We start from the raw sequence: 20,336 nt of genomic DNA, 5'->3' as shown, positions 1-20,336 counted from the left end.
TACTTTCAGCCTCTATTCTAGACAGCGCCACTACCCCTTTCATTTTTACATTTAGTTTTGTATCCCCTAGGGGATTATACATCAGGGGGGCTGCAGTCTTCACTATCACCGTCTTTGAGTTATTTCAATACTAATACCACCCTAGTTCATTGCTCCACCCTTACATACTCTCTCCTAAGCGCGGTACATCTCCCTTTTGAAACCAGAATATGGCTAAGATAGATTTGTTTTCATACTTCTGCTCTTCTCACTCCTCAGGCATCCTATGTTTAATTTGTTTATTGCCTAATATGGGCCGAAAACCCCCAAACATATATTCCTCTACCAGGAGACCCTGGTACAAATTCAGCAGAACAGTGAGTATAATAGATATTTACCTATAGATATCCTCTAACAGAATCATCAGATATTTAAAAGAATTAGGCCTTATTTATTGAGCCGGTGATGTTATCTTAATAACAAAATACAAACCACACAGAGCCGCTTTCCACTAGATGGCTTCATATCCCCTGCTCTATATACTATAACCTGGTTTGCTATGGGATGAAGCTCATAATATCTTATAGCTACTAGGATCCAGGATGGTTGTGTAATGAACATGCTATCCCAATATGACAATGTTATTACAATCACTTTAAACACTAGCTGGTGTTCTGGGCCTAGGTTTATACACTTATACTAGGAGAAACTCAAAATAATCAGCCGCCAGCTACTGTTATGCCTTACTTCTATTTTAGAGGGGATCTAATACTATGAGATAACTGCAGGTTATGTGACGCCCTCTGCTCACAAATCCAGCACTTTTGTCTTTGTTTTCTTCAGTTTTTTCCCTCTTTTTATCCCATGTGAAACCATACGATACCTATTTCAGATGAGATAAAGATTTTTTTTGGCTAAATATACATGCAAGATCTCATTTTATCTGGTTCATATTGTAGAAAATGTTTTTTTATTCACTAACTATGATCACAGTTATTATACAGTGGACGGTTTAAGATTCGTTTTTGTTGTTTTATATACAAAATTCCCAGGTCTCTCGGTTACACATGAGACAGAATCTTACACTTAGTTCACCATAGTGACATCTTGGAAATTGCCACCTTGTTGCCGATTCCCCGCTGCCGCACCTCCCACCTACCCCCAGAGTTAAAATGAGTGCCTTGTGTTTTAGGCTACTAACAAGCTCCCCACCTCCTAGGTGAGATTCGAGCAACTACTCAACCACCCCTACCTGCGCCTTTCTCCCTATATACCTTCCTACACACCCCCTTCCATACCCAATCTCACATATCCCTCTAGACCCCCCCCCCCTCCTTTTTATTTTTTTATTTATCACCTTTAACCTTAGAGCACAGCAGAGGACATTGGAGCAACATATAAGTTAATATTTTTCCAAACAATACCCACCTGCATAAAAATTTCTCGCTAATAATATACATAGAACAAACATGGCATACGCATTTTTAGGGAAATCACCAACTTTGAAGCCCTGTACACATGATCAGTCCATCCAATGAGAACGGTCGAAGGACCGTTCTCATCGGTTAACCGATGAAGCTGACTGATGGTCTGATGTGCCTACACACCATCAGTTAAAAAAACGATTGAGTTCAATGCGGTGACGTAAAACACAATGACGTGCAGAGAAAAATTAAGTTCAATGCTTCCATGCATGCGTTGACTTGATTCTGAGCATGCGCGGGTTTGTAACCAAGGCTTTTGCATACTAACCGTCGGTTTTGACCTATCGGTTAGGCGTCCATCGGTTCAATTTTAAAGCAAGTTCTAAATTTTTCGACCGAAGGATAACGGACCAATGGGGCCCACACACCATCGGTTTGGACCGATGAAACGGTCCTTCAGTCCGTTTCCATCAGTTTTGACCAACCGTGTGTACGCGGCATAATTTCTCACAATATTAATGGCCTCAATGTACCCGAAAAGAGGTCTAAATTGTTGAAAGAGCTTAAAAAAGCCAGCCGTCAATAGTATTTCTACAAGAAACACACTTCAAAAGCAAACATGCCCCTAAATTCACAGAAAACATATTTACAAAAACGTACCATGCCACTAACCCCTTAGCTAAAACAAAATGAGTCTCTATCTTAATCAATAAAAATTCCCCTTTTCAATTACAACAGCAACTTATAGACCTTGATGGACGCTACCTTTTCCTAAAAGGTAGACATGTGCACAGAAAATGTTTTCATTTTTTTTTGTTCTGTTTCGTATCGTTCCGTAGGTTCGTTTCCGTTCGTTTTTCGTAAGACGCCCGTTTTCCTGTTCGTTCCCGTTCGTTTTTCGTACGACGAGATTTTTTCGTATTCCGTTTGTTTCGTATTTTCGTTACTGTTTTATTTTCGTACATGCGGGATGGTTCGTTATTCTGTTTAATTCATGTTCGTTACTTGTTAGACAATAATTTTCGTGAATTTTCGTCAATGATTTGCATTCTGTGTTTTGGATTCCTTTTTCTGTTCGTGTTTTCGGTCGTGTGTTCGTGTGACATCTATGACAATTTGTTGTAGATGTCATGTGGGCATGCGACTAAAGATACGAACAGAAAAAGGATTTTCGTCATTTTGTAATTTCGTAAATATATTGCGGGATTCGCGGCACTTTCAACACGCGGCTCATCCATATTAACGATTGTTAAGCCCCATACACTTGGTCAGACTTTTTTTAACAACAAACATAAAAACGATCGTTTTCCGTTCGTTCTCAGAAAATTCGTTTGTTTTTAAACTCCATCAGAAAACCATTTTTGGGTTCAAAAGTCTGGCCAACTGATCTCCCTTCAGATGAAAATCCACAGAAAAGTTTATTTGGCTTTACTGTACTACTCAGCACAAAAGAGAAGCTGCTTCACTAACTACACTCACTGCCCATTCAAAAAAACGAAAAAGACATCTGTGGCAAGGGATTTGCATTCTGCGTTTTGGGTCCTTTTTCTTTTGGTGTTTTCAGTCGTGTGTTCGTGTGACATCTGTGGCAAAAGATTTGCATTCTGTTGAATCCAAAATACGAACAGAAAAAGGGAATTCAAAATACAGGGGTCTTTTGTTGTGGATGTCGTGTGAGCATACGACTGGGGATACGAACAGAGAGGGGATTCAAACAAATTACAGAATGCAAATCTTTTGTTGTAGGTGTCATGTGGACATGCGGCCGAGGATACGAGCAGAGAGGGGATTCAAACAGGATACAGAATGCAAATCTTTTGTTATAGATGTAATTTTCGTTCTTTTGCCGTTTTCGTTTTGTCGTATTTTCGTCGGATCGTTCGTTTGTATTTGCGGTTGTTCGTTATGCGGCTCATTCGTAATCCCGTCATTTTCGTATTTTGGTGCTTTAATTTTTTCGTATGTACACATTATTCTGCCGGTACTAAAATGAACATTTTCATACGAAAATAACATTCGTACGAACGGGAATGCACATATCTACTAAAAGGTGATTGGGCGGGATCCCCTATCACATTGGCAAATATGTACTTCCCAAACACCGCCCATATTTCATTCTGCCGTAAGGTAATAGATGAGTTTAAATGGTTCGCAGAAGGATGTATTATCCTGGGAGGGGACTTCAACATCCCCCTTTCCCCCCTCAAAGACACGTCGACAAGGTCATACTGCAGTAACGTACAGGATCCTTAAAGACATCAAAATACTCCTGAGTTTTTTATCCCTGGTTGACAGGTGGAGATCTATACACACTACCGAGAAAGACTATACTTTCTTTTTCCCTCCACACAAACGATACTCACGGATAGATTTAATTCTCATCTCGCAGAGAGACCTGAGCAATCTACATACAGCTGAGATAGGCATTATCTCTCTTTCAGATCATGCCCTCACAGCAATCTCCATGTGATTTTAACCTCCAAAACTACCAACCTTTAATTGGAGATTAAATGCTTCACTCCTGACTGACCAAACCATAAAGGACGAAATTCATGACACAATAAATGATTATTTTAGAACCAACGTAGACGCTGATACTAACCCCTTAAATAATTGGGAAGCTCACAAAAGCGTTGTAAGAGAAGAACTTATGAAATGGGGCGCTAGGAAGAAAAAATAGAGAGAGAAAGACATTGCCAAATTGACTTCACAAATTGCTAAATTGGAATCACAACAAAAACAATCACTCTCAATGATAGTTGAAGAAGAACTGACACATTGTAGGAACTCCCTGAAATAATACTTGACCTACAAATTAGAAAGGAACTCTTTTTAAAAAAAAAGTATTTACTTTGAACATGGGGATAAAAGTGGGAAATTACTGGCCAAAGCACTTAAAGACACGACATTGGCGGGATACGTACATGCTATAAGGAATAAAGACGGAATACCTAAACACAAACCTACAGATATAGCAGACATTTTCCATAAATTCTACTCGAGACTATACAGTCTCCCAGAACAACATAAACCTCCCCATCTGTCAACCATAAGACAGGAAACAATTTGTGATTTCCGACAAGAGAGCAAAATCCCCAAATATTAGCCAACATATTAAAACCCCTTCTCCCAAAGATTATAGGACCAGAACAAGTAGGGTTTATGCCAGGTAGGGAAGCCTGAGATAATATTACTGAAGCACTAAACCTATTTCACTTCACACAAAATTCTAAGATGAAGGGCCTTCTGCTTTCTACTGATGCCGAGAAGGCTTTTGATAGAGTCTCCTGGGACTACATGATGTCCACGTGCTCCCATATTGGATTAAATGAGAATATGTTGTCATGGATTTCAGCTCTCTATTGAATCCCCCAGGCCAAAATTAAAGTCAATAACATTTTTTCTGACCCTATTAAAATCCGGAATGGTACACGCCAGGGATGTCCTCTCTCCCCTCTCCTCTTCATTATCTCTTTGGAACCCCTAATAAGAAACATAAACCTATCTGAGGACATACAGGGACTCAAGGTGGGGAAGAGAGAGTATAAAATAGCCGCCTACGCAGATGATCTCTTATTTTTCTTAACACAACCTCATAACTCTATCACTAACCTTAAAAGATCTTTAAAACTTTTGGGTTTATCTCAAACTTCAAAGTTAACCAATCCAAGTCTGAAGCCCTAAATATCAACCTCCCACCAAGCCAACTAAAGTTAATGAATAACAACTATAATTATAAGTGGGAGCAAAACAAACTGAAATATCTAGGAATATATCTGACCGACAATTTAGACTCTCTCTACCTCCACAACTACAAACCACTACTCTCCTCATTGATCAGAGACCTTCATAGTTGGTTCTCCTAAGATTGCTCTACCTCTTTAATGCCCTTCCCATCAAAATTCCTGAAGCCTTTTTTAATAGCCTTCTCAGAGCACAGAGACACTTTCTCTGGACAGATAGGAAACCAAGAATAAAGTTCAACTTACTGACACTTCCCAAAAATAGAGGGAGAATAAGCTTACCGGATTTCAAAAAATATTACCAAGCTTCCCACATTACAACAATAATCGACTGGCACTGCCATGGTTCGAACAAAGATTGGATTCAATTATAACAAGACTTAACCCCAAACAACTTACTTTACTACCCCTGGTCAATGCACTCTAAAACAGATAGGAAACTATCACATCCTTTAGTGGGGAACACCCTTAACATATGGCACAAAATAGCAAATAAACACAATCTCGCCTCAATCCCCGGACCATTAAGCCCAATCACTAATAACCCTGACTTCATCCCAGGTCTACACCTGAAGAACGCACAGACTCGCACTGCCTCTCATTGCCTAACAGACTCAAAGGCCATAGCTTTGGATGCTTTGCAGGCGAAGTAGGACGGAACATTTCCTGGTTTCTGGTTCTATATGCAACTGAAGGATTTCTTGACAAACAGCAAACACAGATCATCATACTGCCTACCAATGTCTCCCCTTGAGAATCTCTGCTTCAAGATATCCCCAGTAGCTAATTCTACTTCCCTAGCCTATTCATGGTTAAACCATTGATTTAAAGACTGTGAAACAATGGGAAAAGGCATGTATTATGACTCACAAGTGCTCTTTGAGCTCCAAATATCAAGAGAATACTTACAAAAATTTTACCCAATGGTATATCACACCTCAGAGGGCCAGGAGGTGGTCCCCCATGACCTCAGACTCCTGCTGGCATTGTGGTAATAAAATTGGCACCTTTCTTCACATATGGTGGGAATGCCCACTAATTCTTAAATTCTGGGATGAGGTTAGAAAATTGATTAAATTCATCACAGGAACCAAACTAGAACTTACAACAGCTACCTGCTTGATCAACGTGAATACCCTCACCATAGGCAAATAAAAGAAATCCCTTACCAGACATATTTTATTAGCAGCTAAAACACTTATCCCCATTCACTGGAAAACCACCCATGTGCCCAAAATCAGGGATTGGTTGGACAGAGTAAACTACATTTACAAAAGGACGAAACCTGGCAACCTTGGTTATTATTTTTCCACTCTCCTGAATTCCAATTATTAAATGTATAGCACATTACATGCTAAATAGTGTTGTTACACTGTACCCCCACTAGGGAAGCCAAACTGCTTCCCAAAGCCACTTTCATTTACACCTGCAGTGTGTTAATGTTTCCGCATTTTACGCAACCTGAAAGATAGAATGTTGCAGTATCACTTCTACTTTTACCTCTGGGCTACGTCTGTTATGCTCCTACTACACCTCCCCCCCTTTTTTTTTATCCCCTTCGCTACCCTAATTCCCTCACTTTCTTTATCCCTTTCTTATAATGTTTCTATAGCATATATATGCCTTATGTAATGTCTACCCATGTATCTGGCTGTGTGATTTTCTTATATTTTATGTACTGTGAAATTGTCAGTCATGGATGTATGTTCCAGTACTACATTTGCCTTATTATATGTTTTGTAATAAGCTTTAATAAAACGTTTTGATTGGAAAAAAAAAAAAGATAGGCTATGCACAGACTTTAAGATAACCAAATTAATATTTTACTTAAAGAAGAACAAAAGAACATGAGTAAAACAGTGATACTCTATTTGCAGATCCCTGCAGTATCAGTGACAATATTAAAGTTTTGGCAGAAGCTAGGCTGCAACATCAGATAGACCTGTGTGAGCTCACAGCAAGGGGGTCTCCTTCAACAAAACGTGTATATTGAAACGCCCTCTTGTCAAACCTCACCCAGCTCTCGCCTCTCTACAATACAATATAAAACAGTAGAACGGATTAAGTAGAACGTATTAAAGTAGTAGAACTGATTACTCAGCCAGCGAGCAATGCAACCAATATAATGAATATACAACTCTAAACAGATAGTCCTTGGGCGTTATAGCTATAACTAATTATAATGGCCTCGGGTCCCAGACCAAACTTCAATACAGTCTCTTGCTAACAGTGTGTGCACTTGTTCGTTGGCATGCAGTGGCACGCTAAGAACAACTTGTAATCCAGTAATGTAATAGTAAACTGATAAAGTCTCCTGGATAGTCAACCCAGTAAAATGGATGTCAGCGATCTGCCTACTCCCAGTGGAGACACTCCTGCAGTAGGGTGACCAGACATCCCCGGTTTCAGGGGACAGTCCCCAGATTGAGGACACTGTCCCCAGACACAAAAGTTATATAAAATTACTAAAGCGCTATTATGAATATAAAATTCAGTTATAGTAATGGATGAATAAATGATTTCAGCTGCAATCATTCAAAGGTGCTCTGATTACCAAAAAATGTAATAAATATTGATGCGCTAACAACCAACCCCTTACTATAGCACAATATTACCAAATACAATTATATAGTGCTAGATGTCCAATAAACAACATATATATGAACAATGATACTGTGGTTCAAAAAAGTGCAATGTGCATATGACAAACACTAAATTGTATATAGTTCCCCAAAGTGCAATAGTGCTGAAATGAATCCTTTTGAAATTAAGGAAGAAGGGAGAAAAAAACCTCACTAGATAAAAAAAAGTCCAAACATCAGACCTGCATAGCTTAGTATGATTAGTCCATCCAGCAGAAAACAGCTTCAGCTAATAACTCTCCTTAACCACTTCCCTATCGAGTCATAGTAAAATGACGTTGGCAGGGACCTTTCATCCTTCAGACTGGACGTCAATCGGATTTACCCTGGATCAACTTTACCTACAAATCTTAGTACTCAGTTATATTATGTACATTTAGGAAAGAATCCAGGCCTTTCTTAAAGCAGTCTACTGAGCTGGCCAGAACCACGTCTGGAGGGAGTCTCTTCCACATTTTCACAGCTCTTACTGTGAAGAAACCTTTCCGTATTTGGAGATGAAATCTCTTTTCCTCTAGACGTAAAGAGTGAACCCTTGTCCTCAATGTTGACCGTAAAGTGAATAACTCAACACCAAGTTCACTATATGGACCCCTTATATATTTGTACATGTTGATCATATCCCCCCTTGTTCTCCTCTTCTCAAGAGTGAATACATTCAGTTCTTCTAATCTTTCCTCATAGCTGAGCTCCTCCATGCCTCTTATCAGTTTGGTTGCCCTTCTCTGCACTTTCTCCAGTTCCCTGATATCCTTTTTGAGAACTGGTGCCCAAAACTGAACTGCATATTCCAGATGAGGGCTTACTAATGATTTGTACAGGGGGGGGGGGGGCAAAATGATATCTCTCTGTCTGGAGTCCATACCTCTCCTAATACAAGAAAGGACTTTGCTTGCTTTGGAAACCGCAGCTTGGCATTGCATGTTATTATTGAGCTTATGATCAACTAAAACCCCCAGATCCTTCTCCACTACAGATCCCCCCAGTTGTACTCCCCCTAGTATGTATGATGCATTCATATTCTTAGCCCCCAAGTGCATAACTTTACATTTATCTACATTAAACCTCATCTGCCACTTAGTCGCCCAATTAGACAGAGCATTGAGGTCCGCTTGTAAATTGGAGACATCCCGTAAGGACGTTATTCCACTGCATAGCTTGGTGTCATCTGCAAAGACAGAAATGTTACTTTTGATCTCAGACCCAATATCATTTATAAATATATTGAAAAGTAAGAGTCCCAGCACTGAACCTTGGGGTACACCACTGATAACCTTGGACCATTCAGAGTAAGAATCATTAACCACAACTCTCTGAATTCTGTCTTTCAGACAGTTTTCTATCCATTTACAAACTGAAATATCCAATCCTGTAGACCTTATTTTACACATGAGCTGTGTGTGCGGAACAGTATCGAACGCTTTTGCAAAATCCAAGTATATCACGTCCACAGCCACGCCTCTGTCCAAGTATACCACGTCCACGCCACCCCTCTGTCCAAGTATATCACGTCCACCGCTACTCCTCTGTCCAGGGTTTTACTTAGCTCTTCATAAAAGGAAATCAGGTTTGCCTGACAACTTCTGTCTTTCATGAATCCATGCTGTTTGTTGCTTAAATAGTTTTTTTCAGCAAGAACTCATCCATGTGGTCTTTTATTAATCTTTCCAGTATCTTCCCAACTATATAAGTTAGACTAACAGGTCTATAGTTACTTGGTAAAGACTTTGTTTCTTTTTTAAACATGGGCACCACATTGGCCCTGCGCCAATCCAGTGGTACTATTCCTGTCATTAATGAGTCCCTAAATATTAGATACAGTGGCATTGAAATTACAGAGCCCAATTCTTTTAGGATCCGTGGGTGGATGCCATCTGGTCCAGGTGCTTTTCCACCTTTATTCTGTCTAAATATTTCTGGACCATATCACTTTTGAGCCATTGTGGATTTGGGGCTGTGTCACTCCCACCCCCATTGTGGACATGAGCTCCCCCATGCTCCATTGTATACACAGAGCTGAAAAAAGCATTTAATAAATTAGCCTTCTCTTTGTCCCCAGTCACCCACTCTAGATTATTTTGTAAGGGGCCTACATGCTCAGACTTCACCTTTTTACTATTAATATATTTAAAGATTTTTTTGGGGTTTGTCCTACTATCTTTTGCAATCTGTCGTTTGTTTTTAATTTGTGCATCCTTGATTTCCTTTTTACATATCCTGTTATATTCTTTGTAACATTTAAACAACACTAGTGTTCCTTCATTTTTAGATTTTTTAAAAGCTATTTTCTTATTGTTTATAGCTTTTTTAACTTTGACCGTGAGCCACATTGGTTTTATTTTTAGCCTTTTAAACGTATTGCCCATGGGAATATACTTTGCAGTGAGGTTCCAAACAGTCTTTTTGAAGAATTCCCATTTCTGTTCTGTGTTCATCGGTGCCAATATTCCCTCCCAGTCCATGTCCTGGAGAGCAGCCCTCATCCTTGGAAAATTTGCTCTCTTGAAATTGAGGCCCGGATTCACGTAGAATGGCGTATCTTTGTGTGGGCGTAACGTATCCTATTTACGTTATGCTTCCGCAACTTTTACAGGTAAGTGCCGTATTCTGAAACGAAAGTTGCGGCGGCGTAGCATAAATAGGCCGGCGTAAGCCCGCCTAATTCAAATGTGGTAGATGTGGGCGTGTGTTATGTAAATTGTATGTGACCCTACGTAAATTACGCTTTTTACGAATGGCGCATGCGCCATCTGTGAAAGTATCCCAGTGCGCTTGCCCCAAATTAACCCGCAAGAAGCCAATGCTTTCGACGTGAACGTAAATGATGCCCAGCCCTATTCGTGAATGACTTACGCAAACAACGTAAAATTTTCAAAATTCGACACGAGAACGACGTCCATACTTAACATTGGTATGCTGCATCTACGCCTCATATAGCAGGGGTAACTTTACGCCGGGAAAAACCTAAGGTAAACGGCATATCTGTTATGCGTCGGCTGGGAGTATGTTCGTGAATTAGCGTATCTAGCTGATTTACATATTTCTAGGCGTAAATCAGCATACATGCCCCTAGCGGCCAGCGTAAATATGCAGTTAAGATACGACGGCGTAAGAGACTTAATTCTAAGAATCAGGCGCATAGATACGACGGCTCGGACTCAGAGTTACAACGGCGTATCTGGAGATACGCTGGCGTAACTTGTTTGAGAATCCGGGCCTGAGTGTTTTTATCTTTCCTTTATGTATTTCTTGCTTATAGTTAACATCAAATGAAATCATGTTATGATCACTGCTACCCAGGTGTTCCTTTATCTGAACATTAGTAATAAGCTCTGCACGGTTTGAGATTACCAGGTCCAACAGAGCATCATTCCTAGTTGGGGCCGCAATAAACTGGACAATAAAATTGTCCTGCAATAGGTTTTACATTTTTTGTCCTTTATTCCAGTCAATTTCAGGGTAGTTAAAATCCCCTATTATTATCACCGTCCCAGCCCTTTCCATCTGTGCAAGGAGCTGAGTCTCCACCTCCTCATTAACATTGGGTGGTCTATAACAAACTCCAATTATTAACTTTGAACTACGCACATCTGTATGCAGTTCCACCCATAATGCTTCAGCCTCATCACACTCTCCATCAACCAGGTCCTCTTTCACGCTTGCTTTGAGGTCACTTCTCACCTTTCCTTTTTACCCTGTCTTTCCGAAAGAGAGCATAGCCAGGAATATTAATAGCCCAGTCATGTGAGGATTGAAGCCAAGTTTCAGCAATACCGATTACATCATAGCTCTCCTCATGCACCAGAGCTTCCAACTCATCTGTTTTGCTTGGCAGACTTCTGGCATTGATGAACAAACACTTAAATGTATTGTTACATTTTTCTCTGGTGTTTTTCATATCATTTTTAGTAGTACAAATGGCACTATAATTTCCAAAGGCTGTTTGCAACATGGGAAATTTCTTGTCACCTGCCATAACCCTCCCCCCATCTATCCCCATTCCACTCTCCATTAATGTCTGACCCCTAACTGACCTGTGTGCCTGATGTAATTCTAGTTCACACTCCCCCTCAAATCTAGTTTAAATACTCCTCCAGCATTCCCATAAACCTCTCCCCCAGCACAGCAGACCCCCTTCCATTCAAGTGCAAACCGTCATTAGCATATAGGTTGCACCCCAATGAAAAGTCAGCCCAGTGCTCTAGAAACACAAGGTCTTTAGCCATGCATTCAGCTCTCTAATCTCCCCCTGCCTTTCCTGTGTTGCGCATGGCACAGGCAATATTTTAGAGAATATCACCTTGGAGGTCCTTCCCTTCATGTTGCAGCCTAGTTCTTTAAATTGATTCTTAACGAGCCTCCACCTTCCATGTATACTGTCATTGGTTCCAACGTGGACCAAGACAGCTGGGTTATGCCCAGCCCCTCCCAGTAATTTATCCACCCGGTCCACCACATGCTGAGCCCTGGCACCAGGGAGACAGCAAACCATTCGGTTGAGGCGATCCTGGTGACAAATTATTCTATCAGTCCTTCTGATTATAGAATCCCCTATTACCACCAACTGTCTAGGCCTACCTGCACTCCCCTCCCCACCTCTACTAGATGGGTTGCTCTCCCGGCTGTTAGGGGTAGCAGTAACATCTAGGGCTGCCACCTCTGTGTTCGCCACCTCCACATCTTCACCAAACTTGACAAATTTGTTTTGATGCACAAATACAGGACTGGCCTTCCTTTTCTGCAAGCCCCTTCCACTCCCTCTAACTACATTAACCCATATTCCTACAGTAGGTGTTTGTGATATTGTGTTTTTAGCACGACAGCATCGCGCTGATTCTCGGCGACATGGTGCCGAGATCTCGCCGACATCTCGCACTCACTGGAATAGTGACAGCACATCCCAACAAGCGCGTCATAGAAGCGACGGGAGATCCGACTTGGATTCCCGCCAATTCTACACGTGTGCGGCGTTTGTTATGAATCCTGAGGGGGAAGTCCCCGCCGGATTTTAAATAAAAATCCGGCATGGGTTCCCCCCTCAGGAGCATACCGGGCCCTTAGGTCTGTTATGGGTTGTAAGGAGAGCCCCCCTACGCCGAAAAAAACGGCGTAGGGGGTCCCCCTACAATCCATACCAGACCCGTATCCAAAGCACGCTACCCGGCCAGCCAGGAAGGGAGTGGGGACGAACGAGCGCCCCCCCCCCCTCCTGAGCCGTACCAGGCTGCATGCCCTCAACATGGGGGGGGTTGGGTGCTCTGGGGCAGGGGGGCGCACTGTGGCCCCCCCCACCTCAGAGCACCCTGTCCCCATGTTGATGAGGACAGGGCCCCTTCCCGACAACCCTGGCCGTTGGTTGTCGGGGTATGCGGGCGGGAGGCTTATCGGAATCTGGGAGCCCCCTTTAACAAGGGGGCCCCCAGATACCGGCCCCCCACCCTAAGTGAATGAGTATGGGGTACATCGTACCCCTACCCATTCACCTGCAAGAAAAGTGGTAAAAACACAAATAAACCACACAGGGTATTAAAATATTTTATTAGTCTGCTCCGGAGGCCTCCCCTGTCTTCTTTATTAGCTCTTTTACCAGGGGGAGCTTCTTCTTTGACGTCTTCGGGTGGGTGGGGGCCGCCGTCTGGTTCTCTTCCACCGCCGGGGGGGGGGTCGCTTTTAAAAAAGCCCCCACCCCCCGGCGGGTTTCCTCCGGCGTCTTCGGCGGGGGGGCTTCTTCTTCCGCTATCCCGACGGGTCTTCTCCGCTATCCGGGGGTCTTCTCAACCATCCGGGGGTCAAAATCGGGAGAAGAAGAGAAGTGAAGAACATGACGTCACAGCACGGAAGAAGAACTCGCAGCACGGAAGGAGAAGAAGACGCACAGCACGGAAGAAGGCACCGGACAGCGAGACGAAGAACCGGGGTGCGCCGAGTCAACAGCAGAGAGCGGCGAACATAGAAGGAGACCCCCGGAGAGTTGAGAAGACCCCCCGGATAGCGGAGAAGACCCGTCGGGATAGCGGAAGAAGAAGCCCCCCCGCCGAAGACGCCGGAGGAAACCCGCCGGGGGGTGGGGGCTTTTTTAAAAGCGACCCCCCCCCGGCGGTGGAAGAGAACCAGACGGCGGCCCCCACCCACCCGAAGACGTCAAAGAAGAAGCTCCCCCTGGTAAAAGAGCTAATAAAGAAGACAGGGGAGGCCTCCGGAGCAGACTAATAAAATATTTTAATACCCTGTGTGGTTTATTTGTGTTTTTACCACTTTTCTTGCAGGTGAATGGGTAGGGGTACGATGTACCCCATACTCATTCACTTAGGGTGGGGGGCCGGTATCTGGGGGCCCCCTTGTTAAAGGGGGCTCCCAGATTCCGATAAGCCTCCCGCCCGCATACCCCGACAACCAACGGCCAGGGTTGTCGGGAAGGGGCCCTGTCCTCATCAACATGGGGACAGGGTGCTCTGAGGTGGGGGGGGGCACAGTGCGCCCCCCTGCCCCAGAGCACCCAACCCCCCCCATGTTGAGGGCATGCAGCCTGGTACGGCTCAGGAGGGGGGGGGGGGCGCTCGTTCGTCCCCACTCCCTTCCTGGCTGGCCGGGTAGCATGCTTTGGATACGGGTCTGGTATGGATTGTAGGGGGACCCCCTACGCCGTTTTTTTCGGCGTAGGGGGGCTCTCCTTACAACCCATAACAGACCTAAGGGCCCGGTATGCTCCTGAGGGGGGAACACATGCCGGATTTTTATTTAAAATCCGGCAGGGACTTCCCCCTCAGGATTCATAACAAACGCCGCACACGTGTAAAATTGGCGGGAATCCAAGTCGGATCTCCCGTCGCTTCTATGACGGCTCTGTCTCCATCGCGGCAAGCCAGCTCGGCGCTGGCTCCCGCGATGGGGCTCGTAGGTGCTCAATCTCGCCGAGGAAGAGAGCGAGATTGACACAAAATCGGGTTCACCTACTGTATCTGATAATCCTGACTTGACCCTCCACCCTCCACATCAACCTTACTGACCACCTGCTCAGCGAGCAGAGCACCCCTTTCAAGGTTGTCCTTTCTACCCAGTGTTGCAACTTGCTCCTCCAGATCTCTAATGCAAGCTTCCAGAAGGGCAACCTGCTCACATCTGTCAAAGCGGTATCCATCCTGGAGCTGTTGCACCAATTTTGCATACATGTGGCACACTGTGCACTGAGCAAAACCTTCAACCCTGCTAGCACTCATTTCCCAGTTACATTATAATTACTTGTATGCAGTTTAAGATGTTACTTGCAGTTTAGAAGACTCCTGTCTTAACTCCTGTTTTCAATTCCTGGTTTTTAACACATCCACTTTAGTTTCACCTCCATAGATGTACCAAAACTACATCTATCAGAGAATCGGCTATTAAATTGCTCTATAGATGGTATCTTACACCGGCTAAACTTAATTCATGTTATCCTTCACTGTCTCCACTTTGCTTTAGGGGATGTCCCGACCATGGTACGCTATTGCATATATTTTGGGACTGCCCCCATTTAAAGGACACTTGGCACAAGGCCAGTATTGTGATTGACAATATTGCCGGCCGTGGGATCCCTCTTACACCCCTATTCTGCCTCCTATTCTTCCCTATTCAGGATATTCCAACATCTAGCACAAGGCTTATCCACACATTTCTCACCTCCTTTCATTGGGCTATAGCCTTTAATTGGCGCTCCACTTTGGTACCCTGGCCACAGATTCTCAACCGTATGACAAACATCAAACTCTCAGAGAGAATTCACCATACGCTATATGATTCTATGCCCCGGTATACAAAAAAAAATGGTCTCTCTGGAACACCACACTCCTGGTTCAAGATTAACTATGACTAACCATAACCCTTTCTTCCTGTACAATGTTAATTTTCAATGATACTTGTATACATTCCTGTACCATCATTGTTATTTTTTTTGTACCTTGACCTTTTCTACAATAAAATCGTTTTTAAACAAAATTCCACTTGTGTTCATAAAATCCACATGTGAGCTACCATCATCAGGGAGCCAGCTCCTATGGGAGTTTTTACAGACACTTATATACTCACCTGTGAACAATTAACCACTCCCCTTAATTAGCAGAAAGAAAAAAAAGCTGTTTAAAAAGTGTCAGAGAAAAGAGGGAAACAAATCAACACTTGCAAGCAGAAGCAGTTAAAAGCAGTTATGGTTTATTAGGTAATACACCGTGCAACATAACCTCTGACCAATTTGGGTAGTCCTGCAATATAAAAATCCTTAAGAAGGACTTCACAGAATAGGGGAGCACTTGCTGCGGGGATACATGGTTTCCCCTCTTTGAGGAAAAGTCCACTTTCGGACTTTTCCATCCCTATTATCCTGGTCAGTGGCATGTCTGAAGGTCTAATAATGTATGATCTAGCAGTGCTATTTCAGGTATTAGTACCTGCTCGCTACCCTAGCAGCTGACTCTGCAAATGCACTCTAATAACAACAGAATCTACAAAACCCTTGTGTACATCAGATAAAACAGTGTAAATCATAAATGACCTGGAAGAAGTGTCCCGTTGAGCAATGTGTATACAGTTATGTTGTGGTACTCCCTCACCCTGTTCTCCTATTTAATCCTAAAAAGGCATTCAAATCGGGCTGGGTCTGATGTGTGTAGTTTTGGATTTTATCTCCATATGCGCCCAATCTCTGAGCAGACATGTAAATATTTTAAATAACATGGTCGCATTGCGAGTGGTGGGTAAAGTAGTAGGTCTGCCCAGGGTAAATGATGTTGCCATCCCGACTACCATCGCACAGGATGCTAATGCTAGGAGGCACGCAGGCATGCCTTGAACCTGAACTGGGACCATCTTTGGAAAAAAAACCTACAGGGCACTGTTCTCCACCTTGGCGAGGACACCTGCCATAGTCTTAAAATTGTCCCTTGCATACAAATAAAACATTTTTTCCTACACAATCAGGGAGGCCAAGTCCGGGCGCTACAACCATAGCATTTTCAGATACCGATCTACTCGGGCATCCGGATATATCTTTTTTCAATCTCCGGAAGGGATGTTCAGCCCTTGGTAACACCTTTTGGTAACAGGTAAAACAAGAAGTGGTATATTATAAAATCAACTGTGGTGAACAGTGTGGTGTTCGTTTACTAGGGCAGCCATAACTGCTTGTGACTGAAGACACGTTCCATGTGTCAAGCTGGAATATGGCTGTGGAGGGGTCAGAATGGCTGGCAGACATAAAAGATCACATTGATTCCAAAGTCTTGTTTCATAAGAAGTTGCCCCCTGTGGACCACTTGTTCTTCTCGTTCTGGGGTCCTTAAAGTTGAATTTTTAATCCCAGCTATACTGGGCCAGAACTAGGGTGGAATCTGTGAGTTGCACAGACCCATCAAGACCCATCACCGCCGGCGTGTGCACGCGACCCGGTCCAAAGCTCCGTGAACGTGGCCGCAGGACCCCCGGACCAGATCACCGCCGGTCCTCTAGAGCTGAAGAACGGGGAGAGGTGTGCTCCCCCAGAGCTCTTTCTACTACTGTTTCTCAGAACAGCTAGAGGACTAGTTGGTACTGTCAATGTTGGGTAATAGGGTGGGGTTGAGTTGGCATCAGTATGGGATATAAACTTGACACATTCTTCTGGGGAATATAGGGAGGTGGGTTTCCCATTTAGGGGCAGGGGGCACTCAGAGAACACAAGAATCTCTGTTTCTCTGCAGAGTGCAGACCCAGGGTTTCTTTGTTCCGAGGGTTTTCTGAGACCCATGCAACATACATTTTACATGTCTCACCCGGGTTCCGGGGGAGGCAGACCTTTGGTAAGTTGGATTCCTATTATTTGTAAATGTTAGAGGGATCTAATTGTGACAGTGATTTGGGACAAATGACAAAGATGTTGTTTCTTCTATGAATTTGACTTCTAAGTCCCTTAACAGTTAGTCCATCTTGGAAAGTCACTTGTGTGTGTAGGTTAAACCTTAGTACTTGAACCCTTGGTTTGCCTTCCCTGAACAAAGGACCTTTACCAACCCCGTAGTGATAACCCCCTGGTACGCTGGCTACCAAATAAGTCTTACTACCGTGATAACAAAACAATAGTCCAACAACACACTCTGGGCATTTACCAGGAATTAATAATATGCTTATACTACTATACAATATTATCCTTATATTTCTATGCGATAGAAAGATAAGCAAAAGTAATCTGAGATATCGGACAACCTGTCAGTCTTATTGTGTATACACCTTTAAATTCCTTTTGGTCTCTCAGGACCCTTAACAGTCACTCAGGACTGCAGACCCACCCAGAGTTTGTATGTGTTCCTAGAACACTTAAAAAGTCTATCCCCTACACAGAAAAATAAGGATGGTCGCAAACGCAGGTCACATGCAAGGTAAAAATAAATTCAACACTTACCGGAAAGATGTCTTGACCATCCTGCCATACTACGCCAGTTGTTGGGGTGAACCCTTCCTAGGTTCAATAGATTACGAGATCTGACCAGGTTGTTCCTCCATCTCAGCAGGCCTGGAGATCACTCTAAAATAACTGGACACAGACACAGTGTAGTCCCTCAAAGTAATCTGATAATGCTGTATTATTGCGTGGTTTATATAGACAAATACAATAACCTTCGAGCATAAGTTTAGTTCATACAGTACTTTTCCTCAGTTTATATAGTAGAAAACAGTAGCAAAGAGATCAGCCTAAACCAGACTAAACAAATTACAACGAGATTGTTCATGTGACATTACTGAAAACAATATAGGACAAGAATGTGATTAGAGGTACTTTAATGTCATTACAAAGAAAAAACATATGTCCTATAAACAAGAAACTAGATAGCGTGCGACTAAGCGTGGGAAAGCATCAAATAGAAGTATAAAAACAAAGTAAGCTGATACATTTAAAATGGATGCTGACAGCAAAATGGAGTTAAGTTTGTTCATTCTCTTTCTCAGAATCTCTGACCCCGATGTTCATTGTGTTTGTATTGTTCTTCGCAGACAGCGAAAACTGCATGAAATGTCCTGATGAAGCATTGCCAAATGAGAAGAAGGATCGTTGTGTTCCAAAATTGGTGGAATTTCTCTCCTACACTGATGATCCCATTGTAGGAGTTATCTCAGCTGTCTCCATCCTCTGTTGTCTTCTGACTGGTTTAATATTGGGGATATTTATACATTACCAGGACACCCCCATTGTTAAAGCCAATAACCGGGACCTGAGCTATATTCTCCTGGTCTCCATCATGCTGAGCTTCCTCTGTGTCTTCTTGTTCCTCGGCCATCCAGTAGATGTGACCTGCATGCTGCGTGTCACCTCTTTTGGTGTCATCTTCTCAGTTGCCATCTCTTCTCTACTTGCCAAAAGTATCATGGTGTGTATTGCTTTTAAAGCCACCAAACCTGGGAGTCCCTGGAGGAAATGGATGGGAACCAAACTGCCTAATTCTATCATTTGTGTCTTCTCACTGGTCCAAGTCATAATCTGTGTCACTTGGTTGTCTATTTCTCCCCCCTTCCAGGATCGGGACACTCACTCTTATCAGGGGAAGATCATCATTCAGTGTAATGAGGGTTCAGTTATCGGCTTCTACTCTGTCCTGGGATATCTGGGACTTCTGGCAGCTGTGAGTTTCATTATCGCCTTTTTAGCCAGGACATTACCGGACAGTTTTAATGAGGCCAAGTACATCACCTTCAGCATGCTGGTGTTCTGCAGTGTCTGGATTGCCATGATCCCAGCCTATCTGAGCACCAGAGGGAAATACATGGTGGCTGTGGAGGTTTTTGCTATAATGGCATCAAGTTCTGGACTTCTTGGCTGTATATTTTTTCCCAAAGGTTACATAATTCTGTTCAGACCTGACCTAAACACAAAAACATATATCCACTAATATGTATGGAGCAACACTGGGTTACCAGTAGTTATAGCATTATCTCTATTATTGGCAATTTTAGTATTTTGCTAGTGTATTGAGAATGTTAAATTCTAACATTTAATACTTACCTCTCTGATGGATGGTGAGTTTAACTTTTGCTCTGGATACCACTGGTATCAGACAATTTTGGTTTGTTGGAAACCTTGTCCCCTGCTGGGTGTAGTGGTTCCTCCCACCAGCCGTTACATCACTACAGAACAATGTAGTCACTTAGTGAGGAGGAACCACAGTAACCAGAGGAGGACAAAGTATCCAAAACATCTTAACGTGTCTGATACCAGAGACACCCATCACTCTTCGAGAGAGGGAAGATTTCACTCACCATCTTCCCGGAAGATAAATATTAAACATGTTCTTTTTATAAGCTATGTGTAATGTATTTGTAGTGTCAGGGTCACTTTAAATATATTTTATATAGATGTATCCGGATATATTAATAAATACATATTGATGGTGTTTTTTCAAATATTTTTTTTTAATATTAGTTAAGATTGATGAGAACATGTCCTCAGTAAATTCACATTTTAAGCAATCTTTAAAAAAAAAAAAAATTGAATTTTAAGTGACAAGTTGACTTAATTTTAAAGGATATTTTATTTATAGGACCTAATAAAA

At 42.8% G+C, this 20,336-nt stretch overlaps 1 protein-coding gene across 1 annotated transcript in view; it reads left to right on the top strand.

Annotated features, from left to right (window-relative positions):
* Positions 1 to 19,977, top strand: part of LOC120927981 (vomeronasal type-2 receptor 26-like) — a 49,450-nt gene extending 29,473 nt beyond the window's left edge. Inside the window, exon 3 of the mRNA XM_040339059.1 lies at positions 18,784 to 19,977. Within this exon, the coding sequence (XP_040194993.1) occupies positions 18,784 to 19,676 (893 nt within the window). The 3' untranslated portion in view covers positions 19,677 to 19,977. The remainder of the gene's footprint in view (positions 1 to 18,783) is intronic.
* Positions 19,978 to 20,336: the final 359 nt, after the last annotated feature.

The sequence above is a fragment of the Rana temporaria genome, chromosome 1 (assembly GCF_905171775.1).
Source record: "Rana temporaria chromosome 1, aRanTem1.1, whole genome shotgun sequence".
NCBI lineage: Eukaryota > Metazoa > Chordata > Amphibia > Anura > Ranidae > Rana > Rana temporaria.
This window is presented reverse-complemented; position numbering and strand designations above follow the sequence as displayed.